Raw genomic sequence first — 17,229 nt, forward strand, 5'->3', positions numbered from 1 at the left:
TTGTCTTCATTTTGGCATTAGGAGTTATCATTTGTTTCATTTACGCTTTATTGGTCAATGACTTGCAATTGTGCGTGTTACTATATTTAACTACGTTTAAAACATTGCTGTGACGTCATGCCTTTGTTCTTGCAGTCTAAAAATTTACCTGTAGCCGTCCGATAATAATACGGTAATTAGCAGTCCAATAATATATTATCGGACGGCAGTGATAACAAAATCAGACAGTAGTTAAAAAACAACAACTAGAGTGAAATCAAGGTTTAATTTGTCCAGAAACCAAAAAAAGTTAGGAAGAAAAAAGTCAGGGAAAGCAAACGCGGAAATTAAGTTGTTAAAAATAGCAAATCCAAGAAGAAACTGGAGTTTTAATCTTCCTCAAAAGTAACACTTTCCATTCGGTTTTATGCAAAGCATTTTCGATACAGCACTGTGAATAAGCCAATTTAAATCCATTTCTGATAAAGAAGCAGTCTGCGAATCTCTTCATTTAACGAGGTTTTTTCGCCAACGAACGCACTTTTAAAACCCAAGATCCAATAAAAATTTTAGATAAAAATCCGCATTTTTACTTTAAATGCATTTTGAAGATATCATCCAACACTGTATCTGTATCAATGTCAAATGCATTTAATAAAAAAAATATTCCGTATCATAAAAAAATCATTCATCAACTGACCACTGTACATAGTTCCTGCTAAGCCAAACGACTGCCATTGAATGAATGAAACAAAAGAGTTCACTCACTGATTTTACTGTCTAAAGAAAAAAAAACTTTCTCTTTTCTTTTATCTACTTATTAGATGGTTTCAGGTAGAAAACTATTGATGCCTGAACTCCTATTGTGTAATTATCGGACTCCTTCAGGTGACTTTTGGACATTTAAATAGCAATGTTTTAAGTAAGATATATGCCTCATACAATTCTATATGTAAAATTATCAGACTGTTTTTGGCCCTAACGGGCCTCAAACAGTCTGATAATTTTACATATAGAACAGTATTCGGCATATATCCATTACATACTCGTCGAACCCGTTTGAGTAATCTGGCCGGTTACTGTAGTATTTATACTGGGTGTCGGCTAGAATTTGTCAGATGAGGTCTGGACGCCGTAGTAGTTAACCCATGTTTAGTGATCTTGGATGTGTGCTTATAGTATAACCAATGCTGAGTGAAATTGGGTGTGTTTCCCCTGCTGAGTGATGTTGGGATTCAGTGATGTATACAGAGGCGTTGAGAGCAAGACCTAGTTTGCCGGTGTAACGACGAAGAGTGACCCCCGTAGAATATTGACCAGGGGGTCAAATTTTTACGTAGAAAAAAAAAATGATCCTGTGGCAATATTCCACGACAAGTAGGTCATTTTTCGACCGTAGAAAACCCTCCCAGGCCGGTAATTCTACGACTCCTCTCACGTTGAAAAATGACCCCCATAGAAATCTGACCCCCCTACTTTTTCACAATATTATGTAGTAAAACCTGTTAAAAAACCTTTAGAAATGAGATATGATACACGTTAATTTTTCCCGAAGAAAATTTCAACATACATGTGGACGGGTGATAAAAGAAAAAATATTTTGTTTTCTGGAGGTAGAAAAAAAAATTGAGTCGGGCCATTTTAGCCAGTCGGTCGGGAGAAGGTTAACAAACATTTTTTTCAAAGATGGCCTTGGCTTGTCTCCAAACCATGCACCGCAGTTATAGAATTTCTAACATGTTTTCTACCTCCTTCCCCAGTCTTTTTCATAATTTAAGGAGAAGTGCCACACCAAAATTTTATTTAATAGATCTTTAAGACATCCCTTTTAAACTATGGTGCAGGACTGAAAGACTGATATTAGCTCTTAATTATTTAATACGATTTTTTGGATATTTTTTCCCTGAGAAAATGAAAAAAAAAATGTGTTTTTTTTTTGCAAAGATGCTTATTAAAAAAAAATCAAATTTGGTGTAAATCGGAAAACTCATTCACTCACGTACACAACCTTTCTTATACCCCAGTTAGAATATGCTTCCTTGGTGTGGGGTGGATGTAATGTAGACGATAGCGAAAAATTACCTCTTAACTCTATTAGCTTCTAAAGATGCACTATACTTTGAAACTGGATATTAAAGAAGCTTTACATGAAAGAAGCAAAAACAATAAGCAAGTTCCTGAATGTCTAACTGATATAATCCCAAATTAGCGTTGTAATTCATCAAGTTACAGTACGAGAAATTCATATAACTATAACATACCTAAATGCAGATTGCAAACATATAAGTCAACTTCCATCCCCCTTGTTATTGACGAATTGAACTCATTACCTCTTATTGTAAGAAATTCTTCCTCATTGTCTATCTTTAAAAAGTCCATTCATTTTCTTACAATAAACCTATGCCACCCTCTTATAAATTTCAGTTATGGGATTCGACGCTTAAATATATTACATACAACGCTTCGACACAACTGTGTGCTTAATAGCGATCTTTTTCGATGTAATGTAATTTTGAGTCCCCTATGTTCTTGTGGAAGAGTGGAGGATACTCATCATTATTTCTTTTCATGCAAAAAATATACAGAGGCCAAAAAAGAATTTTTTGACTCATTTCTGCGAATGGGAAAATTACATACTGTTGATACTCACACTTTACTCTGGGGAGATGAAACGTTAAACGATGTTGAAAATGAATACCTATTTTGCATTGTACAAACATTTATTAAAAAGTCAGGTTGTTTTGGTTGATACATTTATTACTTTTTACGAATTCTATACAGCTTGTGCATTATATAAGAAATATATTAAATTGAATATTGTTCCTCTGATTATTATTCTTTTCTGTGTTTATTTATTTTAAGCTGAAACCCATTTATGTAATATGTTTGGTATAATTTATATGTAGGGAAAGGGCGTATTAATTTTTTAGAACTTTTGCCCAATCCCATTTGTAAAGTTAATAGACAATAAAATACGTTCAAATCAAAGATGCTTTATGGTTTAAAATTTGTTATTAATAAATGCATAATATGAATGTCTAATAAAATATGATTTTTTAAATTAAATATTATTTATGAATATAAAACACAAAATTTGTAAAAAAAAAAAAAAAAAAAAAAAAAAAAATATTGTACTTATAGATAAAATTTTCATAAAACTAGTCACAATTAGGGAGAATATGTAAGTCAACCATATTTTAAAAAGGAATTGAAATGAAATTGTTAAATTGTTATTTATTATTTTTTTTCTATGAAAAATTCGGGAAAAATCTTATAAAATAATTGAGAGCTAATATCGGCTTTTTAATGCTGAAACCATAGTTTAAAGGGGATGTCTTAGAGATCTATGGAAAAAAATGGCGTGGTATTCCTTCTTAAATTCTTCCTTCAGACTTAGAATTAGATGCTTACATCAAGTGTTTTACAATTCATAAACTTTATCTCTATAATGTTATGTACAATACATGTAGATTGAGGAGGCTTCCTATGCGCGACAGAGGCAACTTTGATACAATTTTTTAAGCCCACAATTTGCTTGACTTTCTTTTTTTGATTGAATGGCTCTATCACTGAAGTGAATGATTTTAATTTTCCCAGACGCTTTGCTAGGACCTGTAATAAGGTGAACATTTACTCAAATTACGTTGATAGCCCAACGGTTAATCATTTAACACTGTCCATTCAAAACTGTTTAGTACATGTAGAAATCTATGGTTAGCAGAGTAGAACCATAGAACAAGTAAATATTATACATGGTTTTATTAAGAGTACGTATTTGAACAAACACCAAACGAACGTTTATATGCAATAGGAAAATATGAAATGCCGGGTAATCCGTAGAACAACGAGTGAGTCATGATGCAAGTGCAATTTGGTTACCATTGAAAGCAACGACACGATGTCTGAAAAAGATAAAAATTATGAAAATATAGTAAACTGAAAGCTTACAAAGGAAAAAGGATAGTGAATGTCAAACCCTTATTACATACTTGATCAAATAAAGGATATTTATAGACCTCCTCTCCGCAGGTGGATAATTTAGGGCATTAGCCGCACATCTATCAAAAAATAATATCCAACTTAGATTTCAAGCTGACATATGTTCCTTGCATGTTAGTAAGCATATAAATATTGTTTTCCAAGCATACAAAGTAAATGCGCAAACATATAACGCAATGAACAAATTGTGAACAGGGAAGCAGTATTTTCTGTTGTTTGAAGTTAACGCTCGTATAATTTTAAATTACATTCATTTTTTTTGCAAAAATAAACAAATTTGCCAAATCCAATTTAAAGTAAAAAGATCAAGAATAAACATTTTATAATTTCTTTTCTACTAACAGTAAGAATTTTGTCTTTATTCTGGAATAGGTTTTTTTTCCCATTAATTTTATTGTAAATAACTTTGAAACATCTGTGTATTATGCATATATATTAGTTTTTTCACAAAGCCTAATAGTGAATGATTCAGACGGTAAAAAAAATAGAGAGAGGGAGATAGTGGGGAGATAGTAGGGAGAGATGGGGAGAGAGAGAGAAGAGAGGGAGAGAGAGTCAGAGGGAGAGAGAATAGAGAGAAAGAGAATGGGGAGAGAGAGATTGAATGGAGAGAGAGTGGGAAGAGATGAGAGAGAGTAGGGAGGGAAGAGTGGAAGAGAGAGGAGTTGGGGGGAGGGAGAGAGAAGGATAGAAGATGATACCGGTATTACCGTGTATAGACTTGTGTTAAACACCTCTTTCTTTGTAAAAAGCCTCATTTTGTGAAGGCTTTGTTGACACTAGCAAACAACAAAAGACACTGGTAAAGGTTTTGAGCTTATCACGTTTAGTGCCCCTGATATCGAAGATCAGAGGCATATTGATTCAGTCCTGTGTCATATTTTTTCATATATTTAATCTTTCCTATATTTTTATGAGAAGAAGTTTAAGACTTCATTCATAAAAATTAAAAAATAATTACGAGGTCAAATTTTCTTAATAATCGCTATTTTTAAAACTAATAAAATTTCACGATTTTTATATGAGGGATTTCTACATATTTAATATTGATTAAAATACATATTAATTGTTTTCTCACTGGAAAAATGATTGTAATTTACTTTTTTGTCGGCTCATTTTGAAACCTACTATACGAAAAACGGAATCGATGTAAATTTACTAAAACCAATGTTGTAGAGATGTTCCAAATAGTCACATACATGAGAAACCCAAATCTAAAAGTAAGTTCTCTTTACCTAAAGTCATTTTTTGTTTACCTTGTTATAGACATAAGAAATGATAATGTTTAACAGAATGCAAGAGAGGTTGGAAACGGTACCACGCGCATATACACAATCAAGTGTTCAGATGAACTGGTATGATGCTCAGGTTTGTAAAGTTACAGAAAACGTTTGATTTTGATTATTTTCTAGATATTATTAAATATTATAAAGAGAAAATAACTGTAAAAGAGCGATTGGACAGCACAATCCTACGATTGATAATGATTTATTTTATTGTTATGTTTTTTGTATATACATGTAAATGCATTTTATTTCTGTTCCTTCCTGCCCTTATCCCAATTTGATGAAATGTATTTATGTACTTAATAACTAAAACAAGAGTTTAATTTTATTTACATGTTCTGCAAAAACGGAATGCGCATTTAGCAAGAGTGGACGATAAATACAAAAATTATTGGCTTGCAGAGATAAACTGCGATTACCTGAGGTTCTGGAATGCTTTCAATTTTCGTTCGATGAGAAAATCTTTTGGTAATATTTGCTTTATTCGATCAAGTCATAACTTTACTCAATTACATAGACTCACATTGAGATTAGATATCGATATGTTACTTGCAACCACTTGCAATGATTTGAAAAGATTTAAGTTCCCAATGCAATTTTTTGTTCAGTATCGGGATGTTTTCGTAAAGATTTTATTCATCTTATATGATTTTAAAACTGAATTTGTATTTTTGTTTTCAGAATAAATTTCCTTAAAATTCATTGAGATTGAAACAACATATTTTCAAGCAAAATATAAATTTCTTACAAAGCAAATCTGGTTTTTGCATCAGTTATTTTCATATTCTGTGTATTTCTTTGTTCTTGAGGTGACTTTTTGAACATTTCTTTCTATTGTTCTTCTGTAAGAATTAAATCTAGATAAATAATATGTGTTTGTGAAACACTGATACCCCCGTATGACAGCTTTTGAAGTTGCAAGTCTCAAATGCAAGTCAAACTCCAAGGTCAAGGGATGAAACATGTTGTTACCCAAAGAAAAGACTTGTACTCAATGAATATACCTGTGAAATATGAAAGCCCAAGCACCAACCATTAAAAAGTTATGGCCAAGGTTAAAAGTTTTTTAAGTGTGGGTCAAACTCCAAGGTCAAGATCAAAGGATCAAATTAAAGGTACACAGGACTTGTCATAAGAAATACATATGTGAAATATTAAAGCCCTAGCACCAACTGTTCAAAACTATGGCCAAGGTTGAAGTTTTTCAAAAGTAGGTCAAACTCCAAGATCAAGATCAAAATTGTTGGTATCCAAAGAGAGACCTTGTCACATGGATTACACTTGTGAAATATGAAGGCCCTAGTGCTAACTTTCAAAACTTATGTTCATTGTTAAAGTTTTTTAAAAGTGGGTCAAACTCCAAGTTCAAGCTAAAAATATTTAGATCTATGAAAAGGTCTTATCACAATGAATACGCATGTGAACTATCAAAGCCCTAACATTAACTGTTCAAAAGTTATGACTAAGGTTAAAGTTTGGTAAATTCTTGCAAAATTGGGTCAAACTCCAAGGTCAAGGTCAAGAGGTCAAATATGTTGGTAACTAAAGAAAGGCCACGTCACAAGGAATGTACATGTGAAATATGAGAGCCATAGCTACAACCAATCAAAGTTATAGGCAATGTTAAAGGTTTTGCGGACGGACAAACAGCTAGACAGACAAACAGACAGACAGACGGACGGACAGTGCAAAGACTATATACCCCCGAATCTTTGATTACGGGGGCATAAAAATGTTGTAAATTCATGCATAAAAAAGTGTTTTACAGAATATATGTATTTTAAAAATTATCATAAGGTAGCTGAAAGGTAAAGGATCCACAGTTTTCTGATTAAATTCTAGCTAAACATTTGATAGGGAAAAAAGACTACATGTATTTGTGAAAAATTAATATACATCACTGTTACAAGGAATGCAGAAGTAACGGATTTAACCTTCAAAAGTCGGTGTGATGTAAAGTACATTTACTCTTATAACGACTTCTGTAGAAGTTACAGTTCTACATATACTTTGCCAATAATGCAGTGAAACTACTTGATGGAAACTGCTTCAAACGAAAATTAAACTGTTTTTGTAAACCATGGTAAATATCAGTATACATTTTGTATTAAAAGAATTGAATGATTAAGGATAGGATATTAAGCATAATTCTAATAAGTCCCACACTGTGGTAGTCATGCATTTTAAAATTTTCTAATCAAAATTCTTGCATATAGTATACTTTATTCATGAAAACTTTGATCTATGCATGTCATTTTACATCTTCTTTATATATATATATATATATATATATATATATATATATATATATATATATATATATATATATATATATATATATATATATACACACACACATGTGTAGGACTCCAAAGTCCGATGGTGACGCCAAAGTCCGATGGTCTCGCCAAATCCCGATGGTTTGCGCCAAACCCCGATGGTTTGACGTCGGTACGGACGCCAAAGTCCGATGGTCACGCTAAAGTCCGATGGCTCGTTTCCTATGATACACGTGCGCTAAAGTGCGATGGTCTGACACGCCAAAGTCCGATGGTGCCGAGAAACAATTAACGTTTATGACGTCACAATATTCCGACGTCAATCCTCGACGCCATAGTCCGTAATTCAAACCCATAATTTAGGATGAGTCATCGAATACAATTTGACTGATTTTACTTAATGTTTGAACTCACCTGAGTTATTAAGATTAGTCCTTGCACACCAATTGGCGGATAAGGTTTAGTGATGGGTTGCACCCATCCAAGACATTAAGGGTTAATCCTTGTACACTATTCGATTGAATAGTTTTAGTCTCGCACCCCCAAAAAGGTTTGACTGATTAGGGCTAGTTTCTCTCCCATCCAGGATATGTTACAGACTTTTTGACCGATTAGGGTTAGCCTCGCAGACATCCAAGCGATTAGGGTCAGCCTCGCACCCATCCGAAAGATTAGGGTTAGCATCGCACCCATCAGAGAGATTAGAGTTAGCCTCGCACCCATCAGAGAAATAAGGGCTAGCCTCGCAACCACTTAAGAATATATGGCCAGTGGTACAATATATTCTTTGCGTTTTTTAGTGAATCATATTACTTTGGCGTTTAAATACTTACAATTGATTTATTTTAAACCGTTTTACCTTGGCGTGGCGCGGCATCGCAATTTGGCGCAGAGGTACTATGACGTCATAAACAATACAATTTTATATAGATAAATAGATAGATAGATAGATAGACAGATAATTCAGGTAGGTCCATTTCGATTTGCATCCATGCGGAAGCAGACTTCGAGGAGAGGCTATGTATACACCATGCCCCAGTGTCTGTGTGTCCATGTAAATTTTTTTGTAATAGAAAAAAAAAATGAATGCTTGTTCGTGAAATAAGGATTGATGTATGCTTTGACTCTGAGATGAAGTCAAATTTTGCCATCATAGGGTGAAAACAATGTTAAATTCGTGTCTTGAAAAGAGAAGTAAACTCTTTTTCTGGGACAAAAGAAATTGATGTACTAAGTCCGAAACTACGGAAGCCCGTTGAGGCCAGTTCAGAGAAAGAAATAATTTTTATTGCGTTTAAACGCAAAAATTATTGCGTTTAATCGCAATAATTAAACGGAATTTTTTTTTGCGTTTAAACGCAATAATCCTTCCTTTTAAGGATTCGTTTTGCATTTTAACACAATGCTACTGTACTTTCAAAATCAGACATCAATAAATCAAAGCTTATAATTACTAGGATCCGACACTTTAAAGAAGAACCTTTTATATCCGGGTCTTTTTGCAAAGTTTTCCAGTTTTTGAAAATTGTAGTAAAACAATGGTATCCTTACAACCAGAATGTCTAAAATGTATTAGAACACAACACTCTTACTGAAGCCTTTAATCAATTGCTTACGCATCACAATTAATTAAGAACGTTTCACTTGTATTAATAGCAACGTGGGGGATAGATTTTTATCCATTTTTTTTCTTCTTTAGTCTTTTACTTAGAAAACCCATTCTAAGTGTTTGCAGATATTGTTTCAAAGTAGGAAAAAAAAAAATAACAAAATAGAAAACGTGATTCGTGTTTGTAAGAAACTGACCAAATCTTCATTAAGAATATAGAAATCTAATAAGTTTAAGGCATGTCTGGTTCTTAGGTTGCCATTGTTTTTACAATCCGACATTTTTTTCCTCCTTTATAAATTCACTTCAGTGATATATCCTTTCAGAGAGCGTTTGCTAGGAGGAATCTAATTCTAGACAATACATAATTTCCTAATAAGTAAAAAAGAGAAAGAAACAAGCATTCTGAGAGTATTTCATTAGCAATACTAGTCCCCTACCGGCAGATGTAATCTGGTTCCCGTTAAAAATTGAAAATGCCATTATTCCTTCAAAAATCAATGAAGCTAAACGAAATGCAAACTTTTTCTATTAATCATCAAGGTAAAATCATATGCCAAAAATCAGCTCAATGTCTGCAAGCATTTATAAAAAAAATTGTGGAAAACCCTGAAAAATTGAAAAGGTCGTAATTCCGTCAAAAATCATTGAAGCGGAACGAAATGCAAACTTGATCTGTAACTCATCAAGATACACTCACATACCAAAAATCAGATCAATATCTGCAAGCGTTTAGAAAATAAGTGCGGAAAACCAAGTGGGACAGACTGATAGAGAGACAGCTAGACAGACGGACGGACAGACTCAGAGGAAACCTATAGTCCCCTCCGGGTTCACCGGTAGGGGACTAAATAAAAGATATCAGAATGCGTAGGTCCATTGCACTCTGCAACGTTTGATACAAATGATTGCGTATAAACGCAAAGATTATTGAATTTAAACGCAAAATTATGGGGATTTAACGCAAAAATTATTGCTTTTAATCGCAAAAGTATTGCGTTTAGTCGCAAAAATTATTGCGTTTAAACGCAAAGGATTGCGATAAATCGCAATCTTTTGCAATTAAACGCAAAGTGTTTTGCGTTTAAATGCGATACACATTGCAATTAAACGCAATATTTTGCGTTTAAACGCAATAATTATTGCGTTTAAATGCAATAGAAAATATTTCTTTCTCTGAACTGGCCTCAAAGGGCTTCCGTACGAAACAGATCATTATATGTATTAATTTCCCATAATAAATAGGTTACCCCCCCCCCCCCAAAAAAAAAAAGAATTCAAAGTGCACGCAGACACTTCTCTGAACTACCAAGATATGATAACAATATCTGGTATATAACGACAAGTCACTGCAAAGTTTAGATGTTATAACGGAGAAAGAGTCAGAAAGTTCAACCTAATTTTAAACTGAATGTAAGATATGTAAGATATTATAACATTATTAAGGATGAATTTTACTTCAGATGACAAATATAAAAATATCCACTAAATGAAATTAGAAAAAAAACAACATATTATGCATTGTAGACCTATGACTGTAGCATAATTATTAACTAGATCAATGACCTACTTTTCATGCCAGAGGCCCCTGAGTATTTCTCGGAAAATGCCTTAATTTTTTCCACTATGGCCAGTATTTTCTTTATTATTTATAAAATATAACAATTAACAAAACTCTTTAAATAATAAAATATATTGAAAATGGAATAGTGTTGGTTAATATGATAAAGAAATAAACGTATTTATTCCAGTCGGAATTTCCTCTGTTGATTTTCTAAAGTTTACCCATTTTAATCTAATATTACAAATCTGAATTATAGGAACTCTAGTTATTTCAACCCCAGTTTACTGTTATTGCCCATATTTTGCTGGTATTAAAGTTTACAAGCTCAATGATCAAATTCTTGAGATATCATGTCTGGAATGGTCTTTGCTTATATTTTTTATATACTCCATTGCTTGCCATTCAATTACATGAATTTGAAATAGTACATGAGCTTTAACACATATAATATTTGCAAAAAGATGTTAAACAAATAAAGAATCTAACTTTCAGAATGACATCGAAGGTATAGAAATATTTTGCTAAATAATAAAAAATTCAAATTTATTTCCGATTTCCTCTGCATCACCATAAATTTACCTTCGTTCTTGCATACTCATTCATACTCAAACATCCAATGCTTGAACTAAATGGACTTATTTAATGTAAGGTACTTGAAGTCTTAGGATCAACTCGAAAATTTTTGTATTGATCGTATTTGTCACTTAAAACTGCACATCACATCTAGTTATTCAAGTATTGCCAAAATTTTTATTTTGAAGCAGTGATGATATAAAATACATATATTGCTAATGGGTGATTGCAGGCTTTTTTTTTTTTTTTGGAAAAAAACTATAAATTGGTGTTGTTCGTGTCTTTTTTGAAGCTGTACTTATGAAAGTGAAACATTAATGCAAACATCAATACTTATAATAAACCAGTGTTAGTTTCCAGTGATATTTGTTTTTCATGATAAACAGATGTCACAACTACATCAAATAATATTTATATAATTCAACAGCTACAAACATGCATACCACGCAATAGCTAACAATGAAACTGCTGGTGGGTCTCTTTTGGGTTTTTGCCTCAATCCCACTTGTAAATAGTACGAGCATGTCTACTCGATTGACACTGGGTCGACATGAAAACAAGATGTTGTTAAAGAGCCTGTCTCACTTGCATTTGCAGCTTTTCAACACGATTCAGAACAATACAAATGCGATAGAGGTATGATAAAATTCGAAAAGATAAAAAAAAATGTAATATATAAATACCGTAAGATGAGTAATTTATCTTTGGTAATAGTTTTCAAAAATAAATTCTTGCTTGTATACGATAGCTTAACTGCTAAAATGATTGTAATTTACTTTTAAGTCGGCTTATTTCGAAATCTACTGTTCGAAAAAGGGATGTGAATTTACCAAAAACCAATGCAGCGCAGATGTACCAAATAGAGGTCAAATACAGGAGGAATTGAATCATATCAAGGGATATATTGAGAATATTTGCAAGAAATCCATGCCGAAGAGTGAGTATTGCATGCTTTACTGAATGTCATACATATTTGTTTTTTAATTACTATGATATATACGGTTACTTTATTAACGCGATAATATATGTTTGACAGAATGCAAGAAGGGTTGGAAGATGTACAAGGGGCATTGCTATGCACAGCCTAGTATTCGTCTGAACTGGTATAATGCTCAGGTTTGTGGCATAATCATAATTTTATTCACCTAGTCCGTCCCATAAATCAAATGTCATTATACACTAGACAAAATTGCTAACGCATCACCTAAATAAATTAACATTTTTCTTTTCAAAACTTGTTAATGATGTTTTTGATATATAATTATGTTACTTTAACAGAAAATGAGACATTTAAATGTTTTAACTGATAAATAACAACAATGTTTACTGGAGCGTAACCACTTCATGGAAAAAAATAAAATCATATCCATACTTTTTGGGTGGAATAAATTTCTATTTTTTTCTTTGTGGTTGTGTTCTTGATGTTCGTACTAATTAAAAACTCAGAAAAAAGTTACACCGTATGCTGCGTTTGACTGTAGAAAAGCGTGCTAAGGCAGCCAGTATGGTGTCTGCAGGGGGTTCCTTTGAAGAAATTTGTGAAAAAATTAAAACAATGAAAAGATTATGCATTTCTCTGGTATAAAATTGTTGATAATGAATTAGACATCATAAAATTGTTTACAATAGATATCGACGGCATTAAGTAAGCACACACAATAACTCCAAGATTGTTCCACAAAATTGGGGCAACCGGAAGTTGGGTGGATTTGGTAGGGACACCAAGGCACTGGATGACTACTAAGCGATATGGTAGTCATTCAGGGTATATCATATGATTTTTAAGTGGGAGACTGCTCCCATCGCAACGTCACGGACCACCATCGGTAATCACCAACTTCATATCTTGACAAAAAGCGGCGCGCAGTGCACGTCGGGAAATTGGTTTTCGGATAAGGGTGTCCTTTAAGGGTCTTTACATGACACCAAGACATTTGTCAATCCAACTGTTTTGGAAAAGATGGCATATTTTATATACTAGTACCAGTCAGGAAAATGATCAATTCACAAATAAGAATAATAAGTGGTGCGTTAGCAATTTTGTCTAGTGTATTACTTTTTGCATTGTATCTCAAAATACGTAAACACTTAAGCTTTCAAACTTCCCTAATTTTCCGCTTTGAAAGGAATTTTCTAGTTTAATAACTGTAGTATCTGGACACGTAAGCAAATACAAAGTCCACGTGGATTTAACATTACGAAAAGAGCATCAAATTCAGAAGGGATGTATCTTTATATTCATAGTTTTACGTTGGTTGTCGGCAATAACGTAATGATGAAGTTAATAATAAGAATACACGGATAATCTCTAGAAATAACGAAAACTTAATCGAGCGTTTGACCGGTCACGGTAGCATAGTGGTATGGCGTTCGCTTCGTGATCGGGAGGCCGGGTTCGATTCTCATTCGCCGCGCCGCGTCAAACCTAAGACGTAAACACAGGTAGTGACTGTTCCTTGGCCAAGCGCCCAGCACTAGAAGTGAAAGTCACGGGTCTTTCGGATGAGACCTTAAAAACCGAGGTCCCGTGTCACGACAGGCGTTGGCACGATAAAGAATCATCACTGCTCAATGGCCCTGAGTGCCGAGTATAGGTCTAAATGTGAAGCCCTTCACCGGTGTATGATGACGTCTCTATATGAGTGAAAAGTTCTCGAATGGGACGTAAACTACATATAATCAATCAACCAATCAATCGAGCATTTGACAGCATTGACCAAAAATTTTCGTAGACTAAGTTTAGTGCATTTAAATTTTTATGCCCCAGTAACAAAAGTTCGGGGGTATATAGTTTTTGCCCTGTCCGTCCGTCTGTCCGTCTGTGTTTGTTTATTTGTCCGCAAAAACTTTAACATTGCCCATAACTTTTGATTGGTTGGAGCTTAGGCCTTTTTCTTTCTCATGTGTATTCTTTGTGTCAAGACCTTTCTTAAGGTACCATTTGACCTTGGAGTTTGACCAAGTTTTGCAAAATTTTACCGAACTTTATAACCTTGGTCATAACTTTTGAACGGTTGGTGCTAGGATTTTCATACTTCACATGTGTAATTCTCGTGACAAGACCTTCCTTTGGATACTAGCAACTTTGACCCTTTGACCTTGGAGTTTGACCTACTTTTGAAAAACTTTAACCTTGGCTATAACGTTTGAACGGTTGGTGCTAGGGCATTCATACTTTACATATATCATCCTTGTGACAAGACCTTCCTTTGGATACCAACAACTTTGATCCTTTGACCTTGACCTTGGAGTTTGACCTACTTTTGGAAAACTTTAACCTTGGTTATAACTTCTGAACATTAGGTGCTAGGGCTTTCCTATTTAACATGTCTATTCCTTGTGACAAGATCTTTCTTTGTATATCAATTGTAATCCATTGACCTAGACCTTGGAGTTTGACCTACTTTTGAAAAACTTTAACCTTGGCCGTTACTTTTGAATGATTGTGCCACAGCTTTTATATTTCACATGTGTATTTCTTGTGAGAAGGCCTTTCCTTGGGCACCACTAATTTTTACCATTTGACCTTGATGTTTGACTTACTTTTGAAAATCTTTAACCTTTTCCATATCTTTTCAATGGTTGCTGCTAGGGCTTTCATATTTCACAGGTATATTCCTCAAGACAAGACCTTACTTTGGGTATCAACATATTTGATTTGCATTTGAGAAAGTCTAACCTTTGCTATAAGCTGCCATACAGGGAGGGGGGGGGGCATCAATGTTTTACAAAAACATTTTGTTTTTTTTAAAAAGCTTTATATATCCAATCTGACAAAAAATTGACTGGAAATGCTACAACCTTAATGTTTAATGGTATATTCTATGAAAACAATTCAAAATTTGATACCGTTTAAAATGAGATGTGTGACAGAGTTTATATAGTGTATATAACATGTAACCATGACGTCGCACGGAATAAGAAACTCAATAAAAAGCTAACGCTTAATCAGACAGATGCAATTGATTACTGTGAAGGTAAAAGGTCAACCATGTTTAACATGAGGTAGTTTGATACAATAAGGCAACTAAATAACGTACTGGGTTATTGCTTCACAGATCCTTTGCAGAATTTCATTGTGATCAGAATTTAATGCATCAAACCCATTAATATTCTGTTCTTGTACTATCATATTCCTCTCTTCCCCATAATACCAAATATTTTATGAATGAATGTATCTAATAACTATTTGATTCAGATGTTCTGCAGAAAACGGAATGCTCATTTAGCAAGAGTGGATGATAAATATGAAAATCATTGGCTTGCACATGCATTCCCGGAAAGTAAGTTATTTTAAGTTTGTCTGAAATGAATATGATATCGTTTTGTCTTTTTTTTTACACGTTCGATGAAATTGTACATTTTATGGGACATACTAAAGACAGATAGTTTCATCCCCTCTCTGTACAAATGTGTTTTAATGATCGGTTTCTACGAAGCCATGTTGCTTTACAATAGTTTTATTTCAATTGCTTAATTGTCTTTAAAATTTACACTTCGCCAGTGAGGGAATATTTAATACACATCAATTATTATGGCTGTAGAAAATTGGTATATTGACTTTACTGATCTTGGCGATGAAGGTGTGTGGAAGTCTTTTACCTTCGGTGAGCGAGCAATGTACACCAACTGGATTCGAGACAATCCTAGTAATTCTGGATCTGGTGAACACTGCGCAGAAATAAACTGCGAAAACTTGGGATTATGGAATGATGTCCCTTGTCATTTCAAGCTAAAATTTGTTTGTGAAACTTTCGGTAATTTCTTCCTTATTTATTTGAACTAGGTTTCAATTATGACTTATAATGATACCATTCTGATTATTGCTTGTTTTTCTATACATAACACCCCTTTGCTTTTCATTTACAGGAATCATAGAATGACCAACTGTTGTGAATCAAAATCTGTGAAATATTAAATAAAAAAGCAAACTCGTCTCTGGAGTATTTTTTAAATTTCTGTGCTCTGTTTTGTATATATTAATTATAAGTATTTAAGAAATTGAATTCATGTTTTTCTGTAAAAACTATCTTTAAGAATTCGAAATTTCTTTGAAAGAGTAGAAATTGAAACTGTATGAAAACAAAAAAGGTTATTCAATAAGTGCCATTACTTACTTGTTAATGTATGTAAATCTATATTTTGTATAGTCTTTAAAAATGTTAAAAAAAAATCATTGCTCATTTTTTAATCTGCACATCGCATGGGATTGAAAAGACCACTGAACATCCTCCTTTGCCACGGATCTTCGAAATTATTTGTTTAAAAGAATTTGAAATTATTTGTTTAAAAGACTCTACTTTATTAAAATTTTATTTTTATAAAACTCAACAATGTTACAGTTACAAAGTTTATTATCTACAAAAACACATATTGGATCATGGGGACGGACAACTGACTTACAGTGCGTTAATTTAACTGATCTATCTCCAGGGCATTGGAGATAGGCAAAGTATACATGGTAACACAGAAGAAGCAAACAAAGTAATAAGAGATGCACAACTGATAAAATATATACATGTAGTAAACAACATACACGTAGAAAACAAACATTAACCCCCTGGAGAAAACTTGGGGGTTATTGGTTAAAATATGGAAAATTTTCAAGCATTTGTAATATTTGTATACCAAAACAGCCAGCATGATTGGGTGTCATACGTAAGCATGACTACTGTATCACGAAAGAATTAAATGCGTAAGCATGATTGTGAGTCATACGTCAGCATGACTAGCATGAAGAATTACATTCGTAAGCATGGTTGTGAGTCATACGTCAGCATGACTAGCATGAAAGAATTATATGCGTAAGCATGATTGAGAGTCATATGTCAGCATGACTAGCATGAAAGAATTACATGCGTTAGCATGATTGTGAGTCATACGTCAGCATGACTAGCATGAAAGAAATACATGCGTAAGCATGATTGTGAGTCATACGTC

General features: G+C 33.4%; 1 protein-coding gene across 1 annotated transcript; it reads left to right on the forward strand.

Moving 5' to 3' along the window:
- Positions 1 to 12,332: 12,332 nt before the first annotated feature.
- LOC133175700 (C-type lectin domain family 4 member K-like) lies at positions 12,333 to 16,172 on the forward strand. Its single transcript, XM_061310811.1, has 4 exons — positions 12,333 to 12,405; positions 15,488 to 15,572; positions 15,834 to 16,046; positions 16,159 to 16,172. Exons 1-4 carry the CDS (start codon positions 12,346 to 12,348, stop codon positions 16,170 to 16,172), a joined length of 372 nt encoding a protein of 123 aa, XP_061166795.1. The 5' UTR covers positions 12,333 to 12,345.
- The last annotated feature ends 1,057 nt before the right edge of the window (positions 16,173 to 17,229 follow it).

The sequence above is a fragment of the Saccostrea echinata genome, unplaced genomic scaffold (assembly GCF_033153115.1).
Source record: "Saccostrea echinata isolate AGI-Se365-2 ecotype Australia unplaced genomic scaffold, CSIRO_AGI_Sech_v1 ptg000064l, whole genome shotgun sequence".
In the NCBI taxonomy this organism is placed as follows: Eukaryota; Metazoa; Mollusca; class Bivalvia; order Ostreida; family Ostreidae; genus Saccostrea; species Saccostrea echinata.

Excerpts from the sequence above, each read along its gene's own strand:
- LOC133175700 (XM_061310811.1), top strand. The coding sequence starts at position 12,346 with ATGTACAAGGGGCATTGCTATGCACAGCCTAGTATTCGTCTGAACTGG. Across the intron at positions 12,406-15,487 it reads TGAACTGGTATAATGCTCAG|ATGTTCTGCAGAAAACGGAA; the intron begins GTTTGTGGCATA and ends TATTTGATTCAG. Across the intron at positions 15,573-15,833 it reads TGCACATGCATTCCCGGAAA|AAAATTGGTATATTGACTTT; the intron begins GTAAGTTATTTT and ends TTATGGCTGTAG.